This window comes from Ananas comosus, linkage group 22 (genome assembly GCF_001540865.1).
Source record: "Ananas comosus cultivar F153 linkage group 22, ASM154086v1, whole genome shotgun sequence".
NCBI classification, from domain to species: Eukaryota; Viridiplantae; Streptophyta; class Magnoliopsida; order Poales; family Bromeliaceae; genus Ananas; species Ananas comosus.
Window position 1 is genome coordinate 5,453,324 of NC_033642.1, and position 26,247 is coordinate 5,479,570.

Genomic DNA, 26,247 nt, shown 5'->3' on the forward strand with positions numbered 1-26,247 from the left:
TCCTCTATAATTGCTGTGTTCTGGGTCGTCTGATGGCTGAAACAGGTTGTGGCGACTCATCTGCTGTACGGGAGAATCTAAACTATACTATTTGACACCTCCATCAAATGCCCTTGTGGCATGCCTGCCATGTGTCACGGACTTGGCGTTTTCGTTCGCAAAGCCCGTGCGGCGCCCACCTTTCCTGCTCGAAGATGGACAAGCCTTTGTCCCTATTGCTAGCCCGGACCTTCGCGTCCTACGACTAAGTATGCAAAGGAAAATGACAAAGAGAAAGAGGCAGAGGTTCTCTCAAAAAATTAAGTACTACACTACTTAGAAATGAGAATTACAACCTACAAACAGCATACAAATACACTCTCTCTTGTGTGTCATGGCCTTAGCCAACCCCACTATTTATAGGCCTAAAGGTGCCTTTTCAACTCACCCACTACATACATAATGAACCCACATTATGAGCCCTCATAAATGCCAAAAGCTCAAGAGTCACCCATAACTCCCATGAGTTTCATAACCCTTGAGTTTTCCACAGCGGGTTGGGTTTGGGCCTCTTTGACAATCCGATTCGACCCGTCTTCAACCCGAACTCACTAAGCAGATTTGGGCCAGGGACCGGGCTGCATAGAAATTTTTCTAAGTCCCTGACACATGGCTCCGTTCCACGTGGCAGCGAGGCGTTTCTCTTTTTGTCCACCCCCTCTCTCTCTCTTGCCTTCCACCTCAACCCGAGCCTCTCTCTCTCTTATCCTCTATTCCAACCCTAGCCCCTCTCTCTCTCTCTCCCCTCTGTCCTCAGGTTGTTGCTCTTGCTTCCCTCGTCTCCTCCACTCGCTCCCTCTCTCTCTCTTCCATCGCTGCCGCTCTCTCTTTCTTCTTCCCTCATTTCTTTCTCTCTCTTAACCTCTCTCCTACCCGACGCTATGCCGGCGCCCCTCCCTCCCTCTCTTCTCTCTCCCTGCCTACGTATGCTGTACCCGAGCCACTCTTTTCCCTCCGCCTACGGGTCTTTAGATGCCCTACGGATACGGGCCCTGTGGCTTGCAGCCTGGCTCGGATTGGCGGTGGCTCGCCGCCCCTACTTGGCCTCTAACCTACTTGCTACGACACCTATTTGGCCCTGCAGCTGAGTCACCCTTTTAGCTCTTCAGATGCCCTGCGGGTGTGGATCCGATGTCTTGCAGGCTGGCTCCGATCGGTGGTGGCTCGCCACACCCTACTTGCCCCCTAGCAGAGTTGTGCGTGGCTCTTTCTCAAAACCAGGGGCCATGAGGTAATGGTAGATACTGTGGGTAAGAGAAAAAATCTGAAAGATATTTTTGGGGATTTATCATCGGAGGTAAGAGAAAAAATCTGAAAGATATCCTAGATTTCTCCCATCATTGCACTGGTTGTCTTTTGTTATTCTTCTGCATATTGTTAGCTTCTTCAGTATTAGGTAAATGCTCTCTCTATAAATAGGCCCCCTGTGATTTCAGCACATTACCTTTGCACGCTCAAAAAAAGAAGGTAGGCTGTTTAAAAATGTTCATATATTAGCTTCATTACCTTCACGGTCTCTACAATAAAATGCTGTGCTCCCAGAGCATGACTATACTTACTGATTAAATTAAATGCCCCAAATTTAGGCACCCATGTTCCCCTTTTGCTCCTATTGGCTTCGAGCAGAAAGAAAGGAGGTGAGGCCCACGTTTCCTATTGCGGGTGGTGTACTAGCCCTGCATCCTACACCCTGCACCTTGATATAATCTCCCAAGACACACGGTCCTCTATTGTTATTTCTGTTTTTCTTCCATGCTCATTCGTTTTAAAATGTTTTCCCTCCTGAAGCCTGTTTGGGTCTTGGGGTGCTGCTCTGGGGCAATGATGTCAGGTTATTGGAATACTCTGAAATGGCAAGCTCGGGTTCGTGAGGTTGTCTAACATCTCTCTGATGCCATATTTGCCTTTGTGCTGGATTATGACCTACTGCCCACTCAGCCGGTTGGACGGCGTGTTCGTACGGACAAGTAACGACCTGCTTATGCTGAACTGGCAAGCTCGGGCGGTTGGTGTTGTCTAAATTGTGGCTCGTTGGACGGTGATTACTTGAATTCTATGATACAGTCTGTTAGCCGCTCGCATAGTACTGTTATCCTCGATAATTGCTGTGTTCTCGATCGTCTGATGGCTGAAACAGGTTGTGGCGACTCATTTGCTGTACGGGAGAATTGCTATTATTCTTTGTGCAAACGGGCTTAGGGCCCATTTGGCCTAGCTTATGAAAAAGTGATTTCTGAAAAAGTGATTTTGCTTTGAAAAAGTGATTTTGGTTAAAAGTTGTAAAATATTTGGCCGAGTTTGGATAAATGCAATTTATCTGATGTGATATTGGAAAACAGTTTGGCAAAATTTTTTTAATGTTTGCATAAATTAATATTTTTATTAAATTTTATTTTAAGATAATTTAAAATTAAAATTAAAATTAAAATTTAAATTTGAATTAAAAGTAAAATTTTTAAATTTAAAAATTATAACAAATTTAAATTTGATATTTTAATTTAAAAAATAATTTAAAATATTAAAATTTTAAAATTTAAAATAATTATGAAATTTAAAATAAAATATAAAATAAAAATATTAAATATAAATTAAAAATATAAATAAATTATGAAATTTAAAATTAAATATAAAATAATTTAAAATAAATAATCATAATAAAATATAAAATTTACATAACACCACCAAGAGAGAGAGAGAGAGTCAAAGTGATAATTTGAAATTGAAATTTGAAATAATTATGAAATAAAATATGAATTAAAATTTAAATTTTAAAAATTTTAAATTTATTGTTTGAAGTTTAAAACTTGTAATTTAAAATTTAAAGTTTTTAAATTTTAAAATTTAAATTTTTTAATTTTAAAATTTAAAATCTAAAATTTCAATTTTTAAATTTTATTTTAAATTTTAAATCTGAAATTTGAAATTTAAAATTTTAAAATCTAAAATTTGAGATTTGAAATTTAAAATTAAAATTTAAGATTTTAAGTTTGAAATCTATTTTTCAAATTTTAAAATTTAAAAGCTAAATTTTAAAAATTCAAAAATAAATCTAAATATTAAAATTTAAAATTAAATTTAAATTTAAACATTGAATTTAAAATAAAAATAAAAATTTGAAGTTTGAGTCCAAAAGCAGAATCTGATTTTAAGAAGCAGTTTTTTTTTTTTTGTTTCTAATTCTGGGCCTTCAAAATCAGTTTTCTGATTTTGAAAAGTAGAATCAGATTTTAAAAATGAGGTTGCCAATCGTTCTGTTGAGCCGAAAATTACTTTTCAACCCAAAAATGCTTTTTAAAAGTTAGGCCAAACATCCTTAAGCTTACAAAACTTTATTTGACCAATTAATATTTTTTTGCCAATTTAGTGTCATATTGGATAAAAATGAGAAATGCGATGAATCGATTGCCACCTTTAGAAAGTGAATCGTTCACCACCTGTAAAAAGCAGTCAATCATCTACGGTCGTTTTTAGATTGTATTTACGGTTTGTTTTTAGATTGTATATAGGTTGTTGGATTTTTTGAGGTTGCTATATAGGATTTTTACTATGTTTTTAGGATTGCATATAGATTTTTAGAATTTTTGATTTTTATGAGGTAGATAGAATTGTATGTGTGAATTATTAGAATTTTTATTTGATTGTTATAATTGAATGAATAGCTTGTTAGGATTGTATGTAATTTGTTGAAAATTTTATATAGCTGCTAAAATTATATAATAAATTACTTATTTTTAAAGAAAAGAGAGAAATGATTTACGGTCTTATGAATGAATTTATTAAAGACAATGAATGATTTACCGTTTAAACTAAACAAAAAGTCGGCCGCGAACCGACAAGAGTTAATGGACCTATTTTATAACTCGGTTGGTTGGAAGATGGCATTGATTCAGTTCCTCACTCCCCACGGCGGCTCTTCAAATTGATGTGGGTCGTTCAGTAGTTCCTCACTCGGCACGACTCTTCAAATTGATGCGAAAGCGACTAGTTATCAATCCTTCCTTGCTCTTATTCAACACGAATGGAAACTGCAAACAGTTTGTTCTCTTTGACAGGGAAAAAGAATAAATTTTTTCCTCCTTCGATAGTAATGGCATGTCCTTACTTTTGTTGGACTTGGATGAGATGAGCGTGATTGCCCACATGCAGGCGAATTTCGCAGATTCTATGGCCGCAATTAACCGTTCATTTCGTGTACTAGGAAGTAAACAGAGTGCCGATACCAGTACTTCTCTGTAGTTCTCTACTGAAGTTTGCTATTATACAGTTCTTTTCATTGTGTTCATATTTGCGATACAAAGATAATAATTAATCAGAATGCTAAAATAGAACACTCTAGTTTTGAAGCGATTCTGTTATTTTGCCGTGGTTGTACTACGATTCTACCTGTGTAGCATTCGTGGATGCCATGCTAGCCATTAGTATTCGTGGAGTCGGGAAAAAAAAAAAAAAGAAGAAAGAAAGTGCATGTGTATGAGCGTGCCGGCATATTGTTATTGTTATGCATCAGCAGTTGTGTACAAGCAGACCTTTTTTACGGATCATTTATTAGTGTATGCAGAATAGCAATGACCATTTAGTTCATGCAGAGTAGTTAATGACCATTTAGTTTATGTAGAATAGCAATGAATGTACAGTATTATAATAATTTTATAAAGTGCTGAAGAATAAAGAAGCACTACAGTTTCTTCATAGGGTAACACCTTGGACATCAGAGAAGTCAAAAAAAGAATCATAACGCACAAAATAGATACTTGGACATAGTATAAAAGATGTATACAAGTATTAAATTTGCCAGGTAATTAAGTTACCCCACTGGTCGCTGAGCTAATTATTACAAAATCTCAATTACATCACTAAAATTCAATTTCTTCTATCGAGTCACCAAACATCAAGTTTTATTTCAATCTGCTTGCTCTGTCAAGCTTAATTGAATTTCTCTGATGTGGAGATCATGTTGTAGCCAATTTAGCCTTTTTTTCAGTTTCCAGAGATGATGTACAAGTTAATTTGGCTATTGCTTCAGCTAATTTGGTAAACGTATCATGGAAAGACTATTATGACTTAACGGCCATGTCAGCTTCGCAATCTGACACTCTAATTGAATCAAAATCCACATTAATCTTTAATGAGGACAGAACTACTGAAATCAATCATCAGACCATCCAACCATTAGAAAAATTTAATGGAGTTGTCCCATTGTAAATATAAATTCGAATAAAATTCAGTGCTCCAATTGCAATAACTGTAAATTTTGTGGTGAGTTCAACGGTGTAACTAATTTACCCTAAATTTGCGTGGCAGTCAATTCATTCGCATTTGATTCTTCTTAGGGCAGTCACAGGGAGGCCCCCATCAATGTGCAGGGTAAACATTGTTCTATATTTTATACTCCTTGATTCATCTTCTAGTCTGAATCTGAAGAAGTGAATGAGAGTTGCAGCCAAGATCTTCATCTGTCTGTATGCAAATTCTTTTCCCAAACAAATTCGAGGGCCAGCCTGCAGCATATCACAAAACAAGGATTTGATAATTCATCAAACAAATTCTTCCCAATACATGCAAAAAAAAAAAAAGTTAGTTCATTATCGTAAATTAAATATCTTAGTGTCTTATTACAATCAGATGATGATATCAAAAACCACTGAACTTTCTAAAATTTTGATCAAATTGTGCCCCAAGTATATTTGATTTTCTTAAGAAGCAAACTGACTAGTGATTATAGAAGAAAATCGATGCAAACTAACTGAAAAATCAATTTAAACCAACCGAGAAGAAGTATGAATGTTTATGAATTGAAAGGTAAGATATCTTTCAAAATTAGAACTTTGAAAAGTTAGACTAATGTGGGGGGTACAACACTATAATAAATTTTGCACTTAAGAATACTTTAAACAATAACTGACGACACTTTAAAGTATTGGCAAGAATAACCCTAAGTAAACAGTCGTTAAGTAAATATGTTGGGATAAATATACTGACGCTTTAATATAGTATCAAAAAAATTTTATTAGTATTTAATAAAAATATGTTTATTGGCGACGCATAATCATGATATCTGCATATGATAAATATTAAAAACGCTAGAATAAAACGTTGTCTAAAAAGTGTCGTCTAAAATATATTTTGTTGTAGTGATGCAATGATCCAAAGTTTTTAACTAAACAGAGAGTATAAAAAAATATTTGAGAGATGAAAATATATATGGCATTAATTTGGTGTATATATAGCATTCTTCTTACATTGAAGGCGACAAACTTGAATGGGCTAGCCGGCTGGAAAACTCCGTTCGCCAGCCAGCGGTCTGGCTTGAACTCATCGGCGTCTTCGCCCCAAAGGTAAGTCATCCTGCCCATGGCATACATCATGTAGTTCACACCGTCTCCCTTCTTCACCTTCAACCCATCAGGAAGCACATCATCCTCATCTGCACACTTCCCATCCTACACACACCAATGTATATATAGTGTGACGTACGTAAGTTAACAAACATGAACCGCAATACGGCAAATTATATAGGTAGCTGGCTATCTTTTCCTTAGAAGGAAAATAAAGGTTGGCATGAACAGTAGCTAGCTATTTTGTAAAACTTAGTTTGATAATGTGGTTTAATCACATTGGATATTCTTTTATGCGTTTCGTGTTTGTTTAATCAGCCTAGTTGTAAGGTACAGTACTGTTACTTGATAGGAAGTTGCATGTATGGGTAGTGCTATATATTAGTGGAAATCATATTGCTCCTAATAATTTTTCTATACAGCATAATCAGAAATACTATATCAAAGCTCTTAGTTCTAGCGTTCAGTTTTTTTTTAGCTTTTTCCCGCAGCGGAAACTCTCCACTTTTTGTTAAACATTTAGTTAGAAGAGTCCTATGACTGATCAGAATAAAAGCAAAAACGGATTCAGACAAACACCTAGGCCTAGTTTGGGATTGCATTGCCAAACGCACCCACTTTCATAATTTGAGGAGATTTTTTTTTTTCTTTTTACTTTTTGGAAAATAGTTAGTTAGGAGTTTCTCTCATCCAATACTATAGCATATGGTGGTGCAAAATGTCACCAGAGAAAACAACTGGCATAGAAGCTGAAAAATTTAAAGACGCTTTTAATTGTTTTAGACTAGACTATTTAGTTATATATAAACAAGGTCTTGGATATATAATTAAAGAGAAATGCAAAGTCTACAAACCAAAAAGGAGGAGTTGTGCACCAGAAAGATCACAGTGCTAAGAAAAGTTTGTACCACAGGAACAGCAGGATAGAGCCTGAGAGTCTCAGTAATCGCCGCATGGAGATACTGCATCTTGTCCATGGATTGTTCAGTTAACCTCGCAGTGAACTCGTCAACACTACTATAATTTCCTTTCTCGTTGCTCACAACTTTATCTCCTACGCTTTCTATTATCTCCAAGGCAATCCTTTCCTGTATTGTTGGGTGTTTGCAGAGCATGTAGAAGAACCATGAGAGTGTGTTCGCTGAGGTGTCTTTCCCTGCTATCAGGAAGTTGAGAATTATATCTCTCAAGTACTTGTCGGTTATTCTCTCATCAGGGTCCTCGTTGCTTGCTAGTATGAACCTTGATAGTATATCTTCTTTGTTTCTCTGCAAGGATATCAACAAGCTAGAAAAATTAGTGCATTATTTTTCTAGCTAGGTTAATTATATTGAGTACGTCCAGCTGGGTTGCTTCCGTAAGTATTTATGTCTAATTTTTGAACCTTTGGATACATAATAGTAAATTTTTGTAATTCAAAGACTAAGAAGTTGATAAAACCTGCCACTTCCAGAAGCACTCCAACTCAATACTGATTGTATAATTGGTTCCCAATCTTTACTAGATCTTTTACTTCGATTTTCAGGTCTTTTAATTTTTGCAATTAGTTCTCCAACCTTTACTGTATGGTTCGATACATCCCCATCATTAAAATTCTATTAACTTTAATAGAAATTGTCTTATCATCAGCAACCAGTGTTTGTCATGTTGACCATCAACCTTGCCATGCTGCCGGCTATTTACATATGATTTAATAGGTATTTTGACGATATAAATTTAGTACCAACTATTAGAACCTACTATTAGGGGCCTAATTGCAAAAATTAAAGGTTGAAAACTAAAGTGAAAATCCTGTTAAGGTAAAGGGTGAGGACATTATATGGATACAAGTACTTGCAAAAACAAAAGGTTAAATTGTATGGAGACCACCCAGAATATAGGCCAATTGATATGGCCTGCTCAACTTTGTTTTATATAAATATATATGAGTCCGGCTACTATACTCTTATGAGTATAGTTTTTGACCGTTAGATCTACTCCTTTGATCATTTTCATCCGTTAAATCATACTATTCAACCAACCACCTACTCAACCCTAGGGGACCACTATTAATCTAACCGGAGACCACTATCATCCTAACTGCACATCTCTTCATCCAATGGTTAGAAACTTATGAGTACAAAGGGTGCTATACTCATAAGAGTATAGTAGCCCTAACCTATATATATATATTATACCATATATATTATATATATGTTACCATATATGTTACCATATATTATATATATATGTTACCATGTAAATTATATTTGTTACCTTGTATATTACTTCTTTGTTAAGATAGAAATATTTTTATATCTTTTTATTTCTTTGTACAACAGGATGTAATTATGTCCTTCCATGTAAACCTTTTTCTCTCTCTCTATATATAAGAGAATGGGTTTAGATGAATAAGATATACATAGAAAATATTCTCTATTCTCTTGTTTCATGGTATCAAAGCCCTTCTAGGGTTTTATTTCGACGACAACATTGCTCCTCTCTTTATAAGGCAAATTGTCTGTCCAAGATCAGCACCACGTCGTACCGGTTCAAGTCATTGACTGGGGTTGTGATCGCCATCATCACGTCCGTGTGGCCGAGCATCGTACCACAACGTGTGTCAACCAAGCTGCTTGGAGTCATCAACATGCCTCTAAGCCAAGTCGACCCCTTTGGCTCAGCAAGCTTGCTCTTTAGCAAGCTACTTCTTCAGATTTGTCCATTCTGTTCTTTTATTTTCTCACTTATTATGGCATCTTCTACCTACCAATTTCCACAACTAGATGTCAAATTATCTGGTTCTAATTACCGGGAGTGGTCGGTATCTCTACAAATTTTATTTGATGCCCTAGACTTGATAGATCATATTGATGGCACTAGCCCTCCTTCTGATAAGAAGAAAATTAAAGAATGGAGTATTGCTGATAAACGTACTAGCAGAATTATATCCACATCCATGGAAATTGACATTAGGAAGTTGGTGAATTTCTCTACAGCTCATCAAATGTTGGGTTCATTTTAAAAAACTGTATGAGTAGTCTAGCTATGCTCAATCATATGTTGAATTTCAAGAACTAACATCGGCCCATTGAACGCTTTCTTTAGGAGTTTTATAGCTATATGCAAGCATGGTGGCGCTAACTATCTGTCATGGAACCGTCACTATGCCAGAATTGTTTGGCTTGCACTTGTGCTACCAAACAAACGCAAGTGCGTGATCAGCATCGCCTTTTTTCAATTTCTTATGCGACTACGACTAGAGTTTGAGGCCTTGCGAGGCCAAGTTCTCTATCGATCTCCACTACCCACTATTGATGCTGCAATTGTAGAATTTATTGCAAAGGAAACTCGTCTTCGAGTATTGCATTCTTCCAGTCCTTCAACACCAACTATACTTGCTGCTCCTACTCAAGCTCCTCCTGCTCCAGTTGTTCCTTCATTCGAGCCATTAAGTTCTACTAGCTCGTTTGGCCCTCGAAAGAACAAACGCCATATCCAATGCAAATATTGCCAACTTTAGGGGCATTCTATTTAGGATTGCAGGAAAAAGAAGTGGGCTAATCAGCATCGACACTCCACGTGGTTATCCTGTTGCTGCTTGTACTTTGCAGTTCGAGCATCCTTTCCGTACTTCTTCCAAGGAAGTAGGATATAGCGCCGCTTCTCCTCAACTTAGCTGGCCTCAACTCATGCAGTTAATTCAACAGAGCAATCTGAATAACTCGACTCCCAAAGAGTCAGGATCCAGTACTCAGACATCATCAGCACCATCAAGTTTTGGCTCTCTGTCAACACCTAGCTTTGGAGGTACTTCTAAGAATTCCTACATTCTAAACTTAAGTGCTTCTTTCCATATGACTCCCCATGGTTCATTACTTTCTTCACCTTCTCTATTATCCTCTTCGCTCAATATTTTCACTGCTGATGGTACACTAGTTCCTGTTACTCAATGTGGTACATTATTACTTACTGATAGCAATTCTGCCAAATTTTTTATACCTTCTGTTTTGCATATACCAAAACTTTCCTTTAATCTTTTGTCTGTTAGCCAAATTATTGATCATGATTGAACAGTTACGTTTGGATCCTTTACATATCGTGTACAAGATCGTTGAACACGAAATTTGATTGGACAGGGCCATAGGCGAGATGGCTTGTACTACATGGATCATCTGCATCTGCCATCCAACCATCCTTCTGTTCATGTTGCCACAACTTCCACTACTTCTAGTACTACTTTATGGCATCATTGCTTAGGTCATCTTTCTTCTGAACATCTGAATGTCTAAGTTTGCCATAGTGTTTTAGGCAAAATTTTTATTTCCAATAAATTTAGTTGTATGGGTTACACTCTAGCTAAACATACTACTAAACCTTTTCCTGCAAGTAATTCTATTTCTCATGTTGCATTTGAACTAATTCATTCTGATATTTAGGATCCTTCTCCTACTTCTACACATGTTGGCAATCGATACTATGTGATATTTGTTGATGATTATTCTCGTTTTACTTGAATATATTTCATGAGCATTTAGTTTTCATCACTCTTCTGCTCGTGGCATTACCGTTTTACTTCTCTATGTTGATGATATGATTATTACTGGTGATGATTCCAATTTCATACAATTTATTAAGTCTTATTTTCAACGTCAATTTGAAATGAAAGACCTCGGGCTTCTTTTTTATTTTCTAGGTATTGAAGTTGCTTATGGTTCTAAGGGCTATTTGCTATCTCAACGAAAGTACATAACAAATCTCATCTCTCGTGCTGATCTTACTGATAATGACATTGTCAATACTCCCATGCAGCTTTATCAGAAACTAACTCCTACTATGGGTGAGCCACTTCCAAATCCCACACGTTATCGGGAGTTAGTTGGAGCTCTTGTTTATCTCACTATCTCGTCTAGATATTGCCTATACTGTCCACATAGTAAACCAGTTTGTTCAAGAACCAACTTCTGTTCATTATGCTGCTGTTCTTCGCATTCTCTGTTATCTTCGAGGCACTATTAACTAGTTTTTTCTTTTCTTCTACCTCGAAACTCGAACTTCGAGCTTGTTCTGACGCTGATTGGGCTGGGGACCATACTGATCGTCGATCTACCACCGGTTATTGTATTCTTTTTGGTGATTCCCTTATTTTCTGGTAGCTAAGAAATAGAATATTCCCTCCAAAGCTAGTGTTGAAGCTGAGAATCGTGCTATGTCTACTACGGCTTCTGAGATTATTTGGCTTCGTTATCTTCTTGGTGATGTTGGCATTACTTGCTCTACTCCGACACCTTTATATTGTGACAATCAAAGTGCGATCAAGATTGATAATAATCTGATATTTCATGAATGCACTAAACACATTGAAATTGATTGCAACTTTATACAACATCATTATCTTAACGGTAAACTTGCCTTACCATTTATATCTTCTCGTCTCCAGCTTGCGGACTTTTTCAAAAGTCTCATACCACACAACGACATCAATTTTTCTTATCCAAACTCTCAGTATTTAATCCACCTTGAGTTTGCAGGGGTTATTACCATATATATATATATATATATATATATATATATATAGAATTGAGCTAGAATACTTTTAGAAGCACCAATCAATTGGTGCTTCTAAGTTTCTAGCCCTTGGATCTACTCCCCAATTACTAATACCTCTTGGATCAAACACTATTCCACCTACCACTACCTACTACCATCATCTCAACCCTACATCTCTCCATTCAATGGTTAAAAACTCAAAAGCACCACCCCCTTGGTGCTTTTGAGAGTATTCTAGCTCAACTCTCTCTCTCTCTCTCTCTCTCTCTCTCTCTCTCATATATATATATATATATATATATATATATATATATATATATATATATATATATATATGTAGGCTACGGCTACTATACTCTTATGAGTATAGATCACTTTGTACTCATAAGGTTTCGGCCATTGGATGAATGGATGTGCGGTTAGGATTATAGTTGTCTCCAGTTAGGATGATAGTGGTCCCCTAGGGTTGAGTGGGTGGTTGGTTGAATAGTATGATCTAATGGGTGAAAATGGTCAAAAGGGTAAATCTAACGGCTGAAAACTTATGAGTATAAAAGAGCCTATACTCATAAGAGTATAGTAGCCGGACTCTAGCTTCGTTTGGCTCGGGAATTAGTAGGAACTAGTTATTCCAGGGATAGGTATAAGTATGGATTTTTGTAAGAATAAGGATATTTTTTTGTTTGGACGAAAATGTGAGTATAACCTAGAACTAGAAAAATTGTGTTTGGATGGTTATTGGGAATAAGAGAAATAGTTGATGGTTATAAATAGAAAATAATGATATTACCCCTATAATTGAATTAAAATTTTTAAATTTTAAACTTATAATTTTAAATTAAAAATTTTAACTTTTAAAATTTAAAATTTTAATTTTCAAAATTATAATTTTAAATATCAAATTTTAAATTTAAGACCAAATTTAAATTTGAAAGATATAAAATATCAAATTTAAAATCTAAAATTTAACAAGATATCAAATTTAAGAAGTTTATACTTTTAAATTATTTGAATTCTTAAATTATAAATTTTAATTTTGAGATTGATAATGGTTTAAAAATTTTTAAATTTTAATTTTAATAGAATTAAGAAATCTCCTTCTCTCTCTCTTACCCGCGCGGGGTAAGGACAGAACAAGGCTTTGTTTCCGACCCATACCAATAAGTTACAACCCGGTATTGTGGGTGAAACAATTGTTTCCCACCACCAGATTTTTTTTTGGGTACAATATAAGGGGAATAAACCCCTTTATCGCCCTCTTCTTTTAAGTATCCAATTCCAAACGCCATATAATTCGCTATATATATATTATATTATAATTATATTATATATAGAGAGAGAATGAGAGAGAGAGGAGAGAGAGGAGGTACGTCGACTAGTTTGCGTTTTGGCTGGGGATCAGGGGGAATTGCCTGGAGATGATGGTTAGGAGAGATACAAATGTTTAAAGGGGGAGAGGATCGAGGAGGGGGAGCGACTGCCCGGCGGGTGACCTTTGGCAATATCTGATTCGGGATGAAGTGCCGGCTGAATACAAATATGATTGCACGGAAGAGATATTCTGGTGTATCAAGTTTCTCTCCGTTTCAAGTATTTACTCTCTTTTAATCATTTTCATCCGTTCGATTATACTATTCAACCTAGCAGCCACACTAACCCTAGGGGAGGCTCGCTCATCCAATCCGAAGACCTCAGTCTCATTAATCGAATGCAGAAAACTTAATAGCCCCAAAGTACATTGGTGCTTAGTTACTAAGTTAGTGATACCTTGTCCGCCGCCTAGTGTGTATATATCTAATTATCACTTATAATTATAATGTGTAGCTCTTTATTACTTTTTAAGAGATCAAGTTCATTGATCTTGTAAGGTTTTGGCCTCGGATGAAGAGGATGGTGCGGTTAGGATGATGTGGGCCCTAGTGGTTGAGTGGAGTGGTTGCGTTGAATAGTATAATCTAACGATAAAATGATCAAAGACATAGATTGGTCTAACAGTAAAAATTTACAAGCACCAAGATGCATTGCTTGCATGTGTATCAAGACTAAGCCTGGGACTCATAAGTAAGTATTTATATAGATATTATTAAACATTGTTTATATAAATTTACTATATATTTATATTATCTATATTTAGATATATATGATAGAGAATTAGGTATACCATATACTTATCTATGTACAGCAATCCGGTCCACTATGTGTTGTTTTCTGATCTAGCGTTCAAATTCATGAGATTCCTACAATTCGTAAATAATAATAGGGTATATGAATTTTTAGGAATTAATAGTATTTTAAGTTTTTTTCGGATATTCGGTTTAGCTTAGATAAATAAAATTATAGTCAAAAAGGACGTGGTAAAATGTGTGAATAATCTTTAAAATTTGATATAGGACTTTTTTAAATTGTAAGATAAGGAATAGTTAAGCCGTTAATTATATTAGTTTAAAGTATTTCTATCAAATATTGAAGAAATTCTGAGAGTTCTATCTACAACGTTTAAACTCAACTTGTCATAATAGGCTACTTGAAATCCTGACAGGGCATAATGTAGATAGCGAATATTAGTTGTTTGCCAATCATATAAGTTTTTACAAAGTGCTCAATAATCGTATGATCTCAGTAAACAGTACTAAGAATTATTCGTCTTAAGATATTCTTAGTAAATACTTTATAGATTTTAGTTTTTAACGGTGTGGTATTACATTTTAGGTATTGGTATGGCATAAATGGCCCCTCTAACAAGATCGAATAAATACCCTTCAACTTAATCTAAGCTGGAGCTCCAGTTACGCTGGGGCTATCGGAAGTGTCGGCTTAAACTTAGAGTTTTCTGATACATTACGATTGTGGCTTGTTCATCATAGCAATGGATTCCAGCGCTTACGGGTCTAAGACTTGGATTATAAGATGTTAATAAAAATATTTATGTAGCCATAAGGCTTCAATATAATAATATATTATTTAATATATATAGGATCCTGGCTTTTGGGAATACTTTAGTTCGCAATAGACTAGAAGCAATTTTTGGTCTTATTTTCAAGTTTTGATCTGCCTTAGACGTTACCTCTTATTATTTTTTATTATCATCAGTCGTTTTATATATTTATTCCTACATCGCAATCATTAGCACACGTGAATCCCTTCAGGGAGGTAATCTTACACATCTTCGCTAACCGACACATCTTTATTTATCCAGAAGTTTTGAGAATAACTTGAATGCACCATAATCAGTTTCGATGCGTCAATTAAATTTGTTATAATCCAAGCGCACTCCGTTTAGTTCCTCTATTGTGGTAGTATTATTAGATAGATGGTAAACCTGTGCATTAATTCAAGTATATATTATATATAAATATATATATATGGTCTACACATTGGTAAATTAATTGAACTTTATATTACTTCTTATTTTGTGATCAGCATATTCAACAGTTTATAATTTCATTTGGTGTATTTTACTAGGGACAATTCTTCTGCTTTAGCTATTGGTTAAACCTTTTTCTCTTCTATTCTAAATATAATTATTTGATGGAAATGGGTTTATAGATGAGTGAAGACTTATACTATTCAGAAATTAGTCCTCTATTCTGTTTTCAAGAACGTTCGACGCTTCTTAATTTTAGTTTTAGTCGTAAGTTATTCCCTTTTGACTTTAGGGCGTTTGGTTCGGGCACTAGCTAAAAATTTACTTGTGAGTAAAAAAGTACGCGAGATTTAATGTTCTATTATTCCTGTGAGTTACTAAAGAAGGTAGGTAATTTTGGGTGTTTGTTCGTATGTTATATTAACTAGTTGATCATTTTTATATATTACGCACTGAAAAAGCTCACTACAATTAGATTTAATTTTATTTTTAAATTAATTTTAATTTTTAAATTGAATGTTTAGTGAAAAAAATTCAATATTCTTTTTAGAAAAAGAAGAGAATTATATTTTAGAATTGAGGAGGCCAGTGATAATTTAAGAAATTTAGGAAGTGGAAAATAGTTAAGGGTTTAATGAGGAGGATCCAGCCAAGAGTGGATAGAATGGGATTGAGACGACATGATATGACGGAGTTGAGATAAAAAAGGAGGGGGGATGAGAAACTTAGCCGCTTCATATGATGATGCAGGGTGGAAGAAAAGAGTGGCACGGTAGAAGTTTTCTTTAGTGGGTATTGGACATAGGAGAAAAGATTTTAAGGGGTAGAAGAAATGATAGAGGTTAAAAAAAATTAATTACCAATTTAGCGCACGGTCAATCCAGATAAGAAGAAAGAGAAGGATAAGTAGTAAGCAGATCGTGTATCAATTTACTCCAATCCATTAATATAAGAGTCCGCATTCTATGGAAATTAATTCCGAGTTAATCATGCTCTAACAATCATTTATAACCATTAAAGTACATTGTATTGTACGTTTTCATGGATAACCAACAAACGAGTGCCATTTATGTGTTATTTATGTCGAATCATAGAGATATAATAAACAAAGAGTAGCGATACTGATGTGATCACTTGTTCAGATACCTCAAGGTTGTTGTCTGCCTTAATTCTTATAACAAGGAGTATCACATTACATCCAGAGGAATTCACCCAATTGTTACAATCGTCGCGATCGAGGTTACGGAGCTGATGCATAGTTAGTCGCTCAAAGGAATGAGATTAATACTTTGGAATGCATCTCATTCCCTAGTAAATTCAGTATTACCAATTAGATTACTTAATGCGTTTAGCCAAACACCGTAATATTTTTTTAATTCCTATTGGATTACTAGGAATCTTAAAAAGATAGCGCGAACCAAACGCACCCTTAGTTTTTTTGGAATTGAATAATGTTACTCAAATAAACTAAAAATTCTATTAAATTTATTGAATATTGTTCCATCAGAGTTAATAGTTTTAATCACTTTTAACTAGGGCTGGGAAATGAGTGAGCCGACTTGCATTCGGCTCGCGTTCGGCTCGGTATTTAGCTCGCTCGAGTTCAACTCGAAATTAAATGAGCCAAGCTTGAACAGAAAAAAAAAACTCGAAATTTATTTCAATCCGAGCTTGAGTATTACTGGATTCGCTCGAATTTAGGCTCGAAAAGCTCTATATATATATATATATATGCACACACACACACACTACCCGTTTGATAGGTAAACGATGTCGAAAAATTATGAAATTTAGTTTCTAAATGCTTTCAATAGTGTAGATCAGGTCTAGCAGAGCCGATCGTCGATTTGGAAGCCGCATAATTGAAAACAACTTGGTAGTACGGAGGCCTCCGTGCTACCGATAGTATACCAGCCTAGCTCTATTTGTGTGTGTATCTATATATATATATATAGGCTAGGGTTACTATACTCTTATGAGTATAGCCCCCTTTGTACTCATAAGTTTTCGACCATTGTATGAAAAGATATGAGGTTAGGATGATAGTGATCCCCGGTTAGGTTAATAGTGGTCTCCTAGGGTTGAGTGGGTGGTTGATTGAATAGTATGATCTAACGGGTGGAAATGATCAAAGAAGTAGATCTAACGGCCGAAAACTTATGAGTACAAAGGGGACTATACTCGTAAGAGTATAGTAGCCAGACTATATATATATATATAGTAGGACTGCTGTGCTCTCAGGAGCACGGAGGCCTCCAAGCTCCTGAGCCGTTTTCGATGATGGAATTTTCGAATCGACGATCGGCTCCGTTAGACTTGATCTAGCGTATTTGAAGTTTCCAGAAAATAATTTTTGCGATTTTTCGATATCATTTACCTAGTAATCGAAAGGATTCAAAATCAATAATTTTTAACGGCTGAAAATAAAAATCCGATAAAAAGTAGTAATATAACACTAAAATTTTCGATCAAAAATATTGATCTTGTTGTAGATAGTATAAAGAATTTTGTATCAAAATTTTATCTGATTTGAATACTTCTACACCATTAAACTTGAAAATGATAGATATCAACTATTAAAAATTATTGATTTTGAATCCTTTCGATCACTAGGTAAATGATATAAATAAATCGTAAAAATTATTTTCTAGAAACTTCAAATACGCTAGATCAAGTCTAACGGAGCCGATCGTCGATTCGAAAATTCCATCATCGAAAACGGCTCAGAAGCACGGAGGCCTCCGTGTTCCTAAGAGCACAGCAGCCCTGCTCTATATATATATATATGTGTGTGTGTGTGCGCGCGCGCGCGTGTGTTACGGAGAGAGAGAGAGAGAGAGAAAGAGAGAGGGGGAGAGAGAGAGAGAGAACGGGGCTGCTGTGCTTTTAGGAGCACGGAAGCCTCCGTGCTCCTAAGCCGTTTTTGATGATCGAATTTTTGAATCGACGATCGGCTCCGTTAGACTCCATCTCTTCTATTTGAAGTATCTAGAAAATAAATTTTGCAATTTTTTGATATTATTTACCTAGCGATTGAAATGTTTCAAAATCAATAAATTTTAATGATTGATGTCTACCGTTTTCAAGTTTAATGGATCCAAATCAGATGAAATTTTGATAGAAAATTTTTTATACTAAATTTAGGCTCAAATTAATTTCAAGCCAAGCTTAAGCTGAGGTAAGCTCGATCACTCACGCTCGGCTCATTTCTACCCCCTACTTTTAGCACATAAATTTAAAAAAGTATCCACTAAAGGTTAGTCAAGCCATTAATTTATCAATTTTTTTAACTTAGCTAACTTGCATATCTCAAATAAAAAATAAAAAAAGATAGTGTGAATTAAAAGTATTCAAATTAAGAGTATTTCAAAATGGTCATATATTTTCCTTTAGGCTTAATTACACTCTACTATACTTTACTTTGGTACTCTCTTTTTTTTTTTTATTTGAGATATGCAAGTAGCACGCTACCCGCTTCGTTTATTTCATTCAAAAATAAACTTAGCTAGAAATATGAATCAACTAGGATTCAAATTAAGAGTATTTCAAAATGGTCATATATTTTCCTTTAGGCTTAATTACACTCTACTATACTTTACTTTGGTACTCTCTTTTTTTTTTTTACATTGTCCCTTTTTTTTCAAAGACACCATTGCATGCACTACCATATTTTTTCGATTCTTATACTGTATTTTAAATTTATTTTTGCTTTTCTACCTTGTACTAATTTATTTTCCATAGATATCAGTTAACTATTTTTTTTCCCTCATCAATTACTGTAGAACGCAGCAGAAGTATTGGTTCGTACCTTTTTGCGGAAGCGATTCGCGCTAGAACGCGATGAGCCCGGATCGTAGAGGTTGGTTCACGTGTCCTTGGATCGTCCTTGAAAAATCTTCTTGCACTCCGAACTCGCGGTGGATCAAACTACAAACGAGCACGATCACAAATCCACCGTGCAAGTCTCTCTAGAATAATAGGTCAATGGAGGATGTGGTTTCTCTCTATTATTTTCTTATTCTCTCTTTTTCCGTTCTTTCCGTATATTACGTTATGTGGGATCGCCCGCATATTTATAAGGAATTCCAAAATCCTAATAGCGTTAGAGATAAGGCCAAATCGGTTATTATTTGTTATCCTAATATGATTAGATTTATCTCTAATTAGCTTTCCAATTTGAAAGCAAGATTAATCCTAATCCAATTAGATAACATAATATCCGTCGGATCGAACCCGCTTATGGGCGTACCCGATTCGATTTAACCGAATGCCAACAATTACTACATTAATGTTAACAATATATTGTTTTAAATAAAATCTAAGAATTTTATTAAAACAGACTGATTAAATAGCAGAAAAACTGTAAAATTAATGAATCTCCCTGATAGACTAATTAAAAGCTTCGATTAATTATTTTTAATTTATATTTTTATTATTTTTGGTTATATTTCATGTCAAAATGAGCCGAATATATATATATTCGGCCACTCTTAATTAGTATTTTTTAACAGTTTTCAAAGAAAATTATATGTGTTTCTTTTTGAAGAAAGGTAGTATGCTATATGTTTCAATTTAGCTGAAAATATAAATTAATTAGGATTCGAAGTTGGAATCTCGGGTACCAATAATTAAGTCTTTTGTTACTTGCATTAGAGACAGTCGGTAAAAAAAATTATATGTGTATTGTTTGTAGTTTAGGGTTAAAAAAAAAATAAAATAGTTGCATGGTGCCTCCGAAAGAAAATAAAAAGTACAATATAAAAAGTAAAAATTTCTTTAAAAGTATAGTATAGTATAGTGTAATTAATTGAACCTTTTTAGTGGGTCTAGAAATGTTGATTTGGTGAAGGGGAAAGAAAAAAAAGAGAAAAAAAAATCGCCATAAATTAATTAGATAGTTGCTAATATTTTGCACGAAATCAAACTTCACGCGCCCAATTGTAAAACTTGTTTGAAAAAAAAAAGATTTGGTTGGTTAAATTGCAATTAGAAACAATTGATAAGTGGGTTTGCGTTGATCATGTATATATCGATCATATATCTTTGGTGGCCTTACCACATCTTGCTCGTTCTGCATGTTCTCCCTCTTGCGTTGAATCAACTGGTATACAAAATCGTCAATAATCTTTATGTTCTTCTTGAGTTGCCTTTCTAACCCGATGTTCAGATACCGCTTGGCGCTCCAGAATATGTCGACGTACCGACGGAAGACGATCCAGTTCGATTCGTCAAAGGCCTTGCTGAAACAAACGCCGAACTCATCCGATCCCGAGAGTGTGTCGATCTCGAGACCAAACCCGACTTTGAAGATCGAGTCGAGCATCGATTTCATCAGAAGATCCTGCAAATGAGATTTAATGCCAAATTCTTCAAGGTTTCAGAATTTGTTCATGTGTTTGCATAACATGCATGGTATATATGTAGTTAGGAGTTACACCTGCAGATCAATCACAGTTGAACCAGCTGCTGCAGCTGAGATCTTCTTCGCCAGCTTCGCGGCGTTCTTCCTGAATGCGACGCTGCTGAAGCTGCGTAGGACTTTCGTCGAGAACTCGTGGCTCGCGAGCTTTCGCTGGTGGAGCCATTTGTCGCCGTTCACCGCGAAGATCCCGTCGCCTAGGAGATCCTTTATGATGCAGTAGTTGTACTCCCCCTTATGGACACATTCAACATAATTTAGAGAATGTGAATTAAAAAAATAAATAAATTTTATAATATTTTGACATTATTTACTTAGTAATTAATCAAACGGCCCCAAAAAGTTCTAATTAATTTTAACCGCCTATACGGTGAGTTGTTTTTCTTGGTTATCCTGAACTTAGGGGTGGAAACGAGCCGAGCTCGAGCGAGCTTATCTCAACTCAAATTCGGCTTGAAATTAATTTTGAGCCTAAATTCAAGCTCAAGCTTGACTTGAAATTAATTTGGGCCGAGCTCGAGCGAGTCTAATTTTGAGTTGAGCGAGCTCAAGCCCTAAACGAGCCGCTTAAAATTCTAAACATCATACGATCAATAATTTTATTTGTATAGAACATTATCTACAATTTGATATAAAAATATATTTAATAGTTCAAAATATAAAATAATTATATGAAACACGGTATTATAATATAAAGAAAAATAACTTATGAGTTGAATTTTTAATTTTTTCAGCCTCACACGTCTTCTCTTCCTGCTTCAATCTCCATATTATTCTATTTTATTTATGCAGTCAAAAAATGAATAAATTATATAAGCAAATATTAGATAAACTATTCAATTATATATAACTAAAATTAAAATTTTATATAAATAATAATTTTTTACCTTAAAAATATTTTGTGTATTTTCTCAAGCACATAATTAATGGCGAGGTAAGTAACGATGTGCGCGTGCTGTTACTTGGTAATTTGGGAGGCTTCACGCTTGGCAACTTGGGGTGAGAGATAGAGAAAAAGAGAGAGAGAGAGAGAAAGGTGATTAAGGATCTAGAGCTCTGTGAAAGAAAGAGATGAAGAGAGTGTAAATTTAGTGGGATTTTGTTCTTTTGTTGGCATCTTGGTTTGTTTTTATGGGCCACAAATATTAGCCCAATTTTAACTGAACTCATGTTACTCACTCGGTCTTTATATAATTAAAATATTATATATATATAGTAGATCTTGTGTGCTATTATGAGCATGAAGGCCTCTGTGCTCTCAAGTCGTTTTCGACGATGGAGCTTCTGAATCGACGATCGGCTCCATTAGACTTGATATAATATATTTGAAGTGTCTAGAAAATAAATTTTGTGATTTTTCGATATCATTTACCTACCAATCGAAGGGTTCAAAATTAATCATTTTTAATGGTTGATATATATCGTTTGCAAGTTTAATGGTGTAGAAGTATTCAAAGCAGATGAAATTTTGATAGAAAATTTTTTATATTATTTATTGCAAGATCAATTCTCTGATCGAAAGTTTTAGTGCTATATCACCACTTTTTGTGAGATTTTTATTTTCAGCCGTTGATTTTGAACCTTTCCATTGCTACGTAAATAATATCGAAAAATCAAAAAATTTATTTTTTAGATATTTCAAATACACCAGATCAAGTCTAACAGAGCCGATCGTTTATTCAGAAGCTCTATCATCAAAAACGGCTTAGGAGCACGGAGACCTCTGTGCTCCTAATAGCACATAAGACCCCTCCCCTCTCTCTCTCTCTCTCTCTCTCTCTCTCTCTATATATATATATATATATATAATTAGGCGGATCTATTAATATTAAACGCTTTTTTGCTATTAAGTTTTTATAACCCTTGCGATAAAAATTGTCTATGTCAGGACAATATTAGTTCTTTAGAGTTGAGGGTACCTAGGTTGAGTGGTCACTGTTATATATTTAATCCAATGTTTAGAAATAATGAAAGGACGCTTGTCAAACCTAAAAAAACTGGTAGCAATAATGAATTTGCTACTGTAATAGTAGCCCAGTTCCAACTTCTATAATATATATATATTAATATAACTATATATATATATATATATATAATAATATATTAATATATATATTATAATAGCAGCTAGCGATATACTATCAGGTATTAGGACGGCCTCCTCTTACTATTAAGTCTGTTGTTCAATGATGTAGCCCTTTCAAATCGACGATCGCTCATCAGACTTAATCTACGACTATTGAAATATTAGAAAACTATATTTCGATAATTTTGTCGCGATTATTACCTTATCAAACGAGTAATCTAAAAATGAAAGGGTAATAAATAAAAGATCTATAAAAATGATGATAGAAGGACTTGAATTTAATATCAGAGTACAGATTCTACTCTAAATAGCTAAAAAAAATTTGCTCTGTAAAAATTTTTATCTGATTTGGATTGTTTGTACACGTGTAAATTTATCAAATACATACATCTACCATTAAAATTGTCAATTTTGAGACATTTTGATCACTAGCCAAATAATGTCGAAAAATTATAAAATTTAGTTTCCAAATATTTTTAATAGTGTAAATCAAGTCTAACGGAGTCGTATTATTGAAAATAATTTGATAGCACGGAGACCTTCGTACTACCGATAGTATACCAGTCTAGCTCTATATATATATATATTTGAACTTTTCGAACCTAATTCGAGCGAGCCGAGTAATACTCATTTTCGACTTGAAATGAATTTCAAGGTTTTTTTCTTATTCAAGCTCGGCTCATTTAATTTCGAGCCGAGCTCGAGCGAGCCGAATATCGAGCCGAACGCGAGCCAGCGCTCGCTCAATGGCCAGCCCTACCTGGACTTATAATTCGAATCCTACCCGCCTTTATTTTTAGAAATTAATGTTGTTCAATTAATTTGCGGTCACTTGATGAATGAAAAATAATTTTTAAAAAATAATAAAATTTAAAAATTAAAATATTGTAGATTATAGTTGACGGTACAAACATTTATCTCCTATTTGTACGCTCCACTCTTACAAATAAGAAGGGAAAAAAAAAGAAAGAAAAAAGGTAAGTCAATAATCAATACATATATTAAAGGCTCAGTGTTACTGTAGCCTACGTGGCGCTTCCTCGGCGCCCCTCGCTTGCCCCGCGTTGCGTGGGTGCTCCGCGCTCGCCCCGCGTTGCGTGGGTGCTCGGGAGGGATGCGTGTCGCCCTACCCGCGTCTCCCGGACCCTGTCTCCTGACGCCGTGGGATGTCGGGCGTTGCTCCCTGCCCGTACGCGCGGGCGCACGGTGTCGCAGGAGCCCTAGCTTCCTCGGTGTACACCGTGTTCCAACGCCTCTCTCTGCGGTGGCCGCCGCGGTACGCCTCCGCGCGTGCACCGTACTCGCCTACCCTAGCATACCTATGGCCATCGTCGTCCTTCTCCTCGCCGGCGTCACATGTGGCCTGCTTGGTGAGAGAGAGAGAGAGAGAGAGAGAGAGAGCGTGGGGCCTGCCCAGGGCGAGAGAAGAGGGAGAGGGAGAGGGCGAGGAGAGACAGAGAGAGAGAGAAAGACAACAGAGGGGGGGGCCGCCAGAGAGCGAGAGAGAGAGAGAGAAGAGAGAGAGAGAGAAGACAGCTGGGGGTCCGCCTGCCATATGGCAAGCCCCCTGGTTCTTCTCTCTTTTCAGCTCTCATCTGGCTCCCCCTCTTTCCCTCTCCCCACCCCCAGCCCCTCTCTCTCTCTCATCTCACATCTCGTCAGTCCATAGTTAGCCAGTCCGACTCAGATCGGAGTTAGCGGCGATGCGTGCGTCGGTCACTGACATATGAAGCCCCGTTGAAGAGCTACTACAGTTTTACTATGATGTGAAGCTCCCGAGTCTCCCATCTCATGCAGCAAGCAGATCGTGTCTCAGACCACTCACGTAATATGAGCAGTACAGGACGGATCTCCGAGCGAATCATCCCGAAGTGAGAGCAGTCCGAATCTCAGTGATTAGGATCTCTCTCTCTCCCAACCCACCCCCACCCGGCTTCTCGCTCCCCCACCCTCCTCTCTCCTCCCCCACCTGCGCGGGTACCCGCGCGCCAGCGGGTGCGCGCCGCCCCTCTTCTCTTCCCCGCCAGGCTACTCTCCCTCTGCTCCTCTCCCCCCCTCTCTCTCCTCTCTTTTCCGCTGACCTCTCCATCCGCTCTCTCAGCCGGCGCGCGAAGCGGTGGGAGCGGGCGCCTGAGCGGGAGCGGGCGGAGCCGCGGTGCGCTGCTGGGGGTCTTCGTCTTTCTCGATTCAGCGTTCGCTCGTTCGATGTCGGCCGTCGCCGAGGATCGCGGTGGCCCTCCGAGCAGGTGCGGGGGCCGGGATTTGCGCAAGGGGCGGATTCGGACTGGCCGGGAGATCTAGAACGAGCTTCTCCCGGAGCGGCAGTGGGCACGGGTGCCGCTCCGCGCGGATCCGGGCGGCTAGCGGGGGCGCTAGCGGGCGCGGTGTGCTGGCGGAAGTCGGCGCGGGCCGGGCGCAAGCCGGGCACAGGGTGACGTGCTGTCCGCTCTTTCTCTCTCTAATCCCCGATTCCCAACGCAGATCTCCCCAACCGCGGATCCGCCGGGATCCTGCGTCGGCTTCGGCGGGTGGCTCCCGCCTTTTCAGCATTCTGGCCTCTCTCTCTCCCTCACGAAATCTCTCTCCGATCTCTCCGCCCGATCCGCGCTCTCGATTCCGATACTCCCCGCCGGGATCGCGCTCGATCTTCGCAGGCGGTGGAGGATCTCGATCTCCTCCCTAATCTCTCTATTCGCTATCTTTCTCTCACTTCTCCCTCGATCCTTCTTCTAACTCTCTCTCTCGATCTTCCGCCGGGATCCGCGTCATGTTCGGTCCTTCACTTGCCGTGATTCCGCGGCGCGAACTTCGCCGGTTGGGAATCTGGCGGATCTTCTTCGTCCCCTCCTCCTTCCCCCTTCCCATCGCGCTCCCTCGCAAGCCGCCGTGCCCTCTCTCCGTTGCGCCCGTCCTCCCTGTTCGAAGACGAAATCCGGCCAATCGCGGAATCAACTCCGCAGGCACGTGTTTTTTTTCCTCCTCCGCCCTTGGCCACATCCTTCGCTCGGTGCAATCCATTGCGACATGCAAGCGTTTCTTACGGCAGGTCCGTAGATCTATTTTTATTCAGCTTTTTGTTTTGTAATGCTATGCGAATAATTCGTGTATTGTTATTTGTTCCGAGTTAGCTTCAATTTCAATGATGTTGTCATGCAGAAAGTTTGGTTTCTCCTTACTGGACTGGACCGTAAATCGTATTCTACGTCACAAAATTACGTCAAATTTTATCTGAATGAGTATTATCTGCATATGCTAAATATCTGTGTTTATGTAGTTTATATTAAGCAAAGAATGCATAGTTTATTTCTGTACGTCCTCAGTTGAGTAACGTATGCTAGAGGTGTAGTGCAGAGGGAGAGAGATGGACTATATGCTTTTTGCACAAGCTTCTGAATTAAAGAACAATCTTTTAGAGGTTTGCCTACTAAGCAATAAAGTAGAAGAACATTAGGTTAATTTAATTATTTGGGTAGTG

General features: G+C 36.9%; 1 protein-coding gene across 1 annotated transcript; it reads right to left on the reverse strand.

Annotated features, from left to right (window-relative positions):
- Window positions 5,346-25,637, reverse strand: LOC109727545 (cytochrome P450 704C1-like). The gene is made up of 6 exons (XM_020257687.1): window positions 25,560-25,637; window positions 20,705-20,920; window positions 20,324-20,608; window positions 7,283-7,642; window positions 6,279-6,479; window positions 5,346-5,537 (listed from the first exon to the last, which is right to left on the reverse strand). The coding sequence occupies exons 1-6, from the start codon at window positions 25,635-25,637 to the stop codon at window positions 5,346-5,348; spliced, it is 1,332 nt and encodes a 443-aa protein (XP_020113276.1).

Coding starts and splice junctions, on each gene's coding strand:
- LOC109727545 (XM_020257687.1), bottom strand. CDS start 25,637: ATGGGAAGGGGGAAGGAGGAGGGGACGAAGAAGATCCGCCAGATTCCC. Junction 7,643..20,323: donor TGCAGAACGAGCAAGATGTG/GTAAGGCCACCA, acceptor ATATCCTTGCAG/AGAAACAAAGAAGATATACT. Junction 6,480..7,282: donor TCTATCCTGCTGTTCCTGTG/GTACAAACTTTT, acceptor TGGTGTGTGTAG/GATGGGAAGTGTGCAGATGA.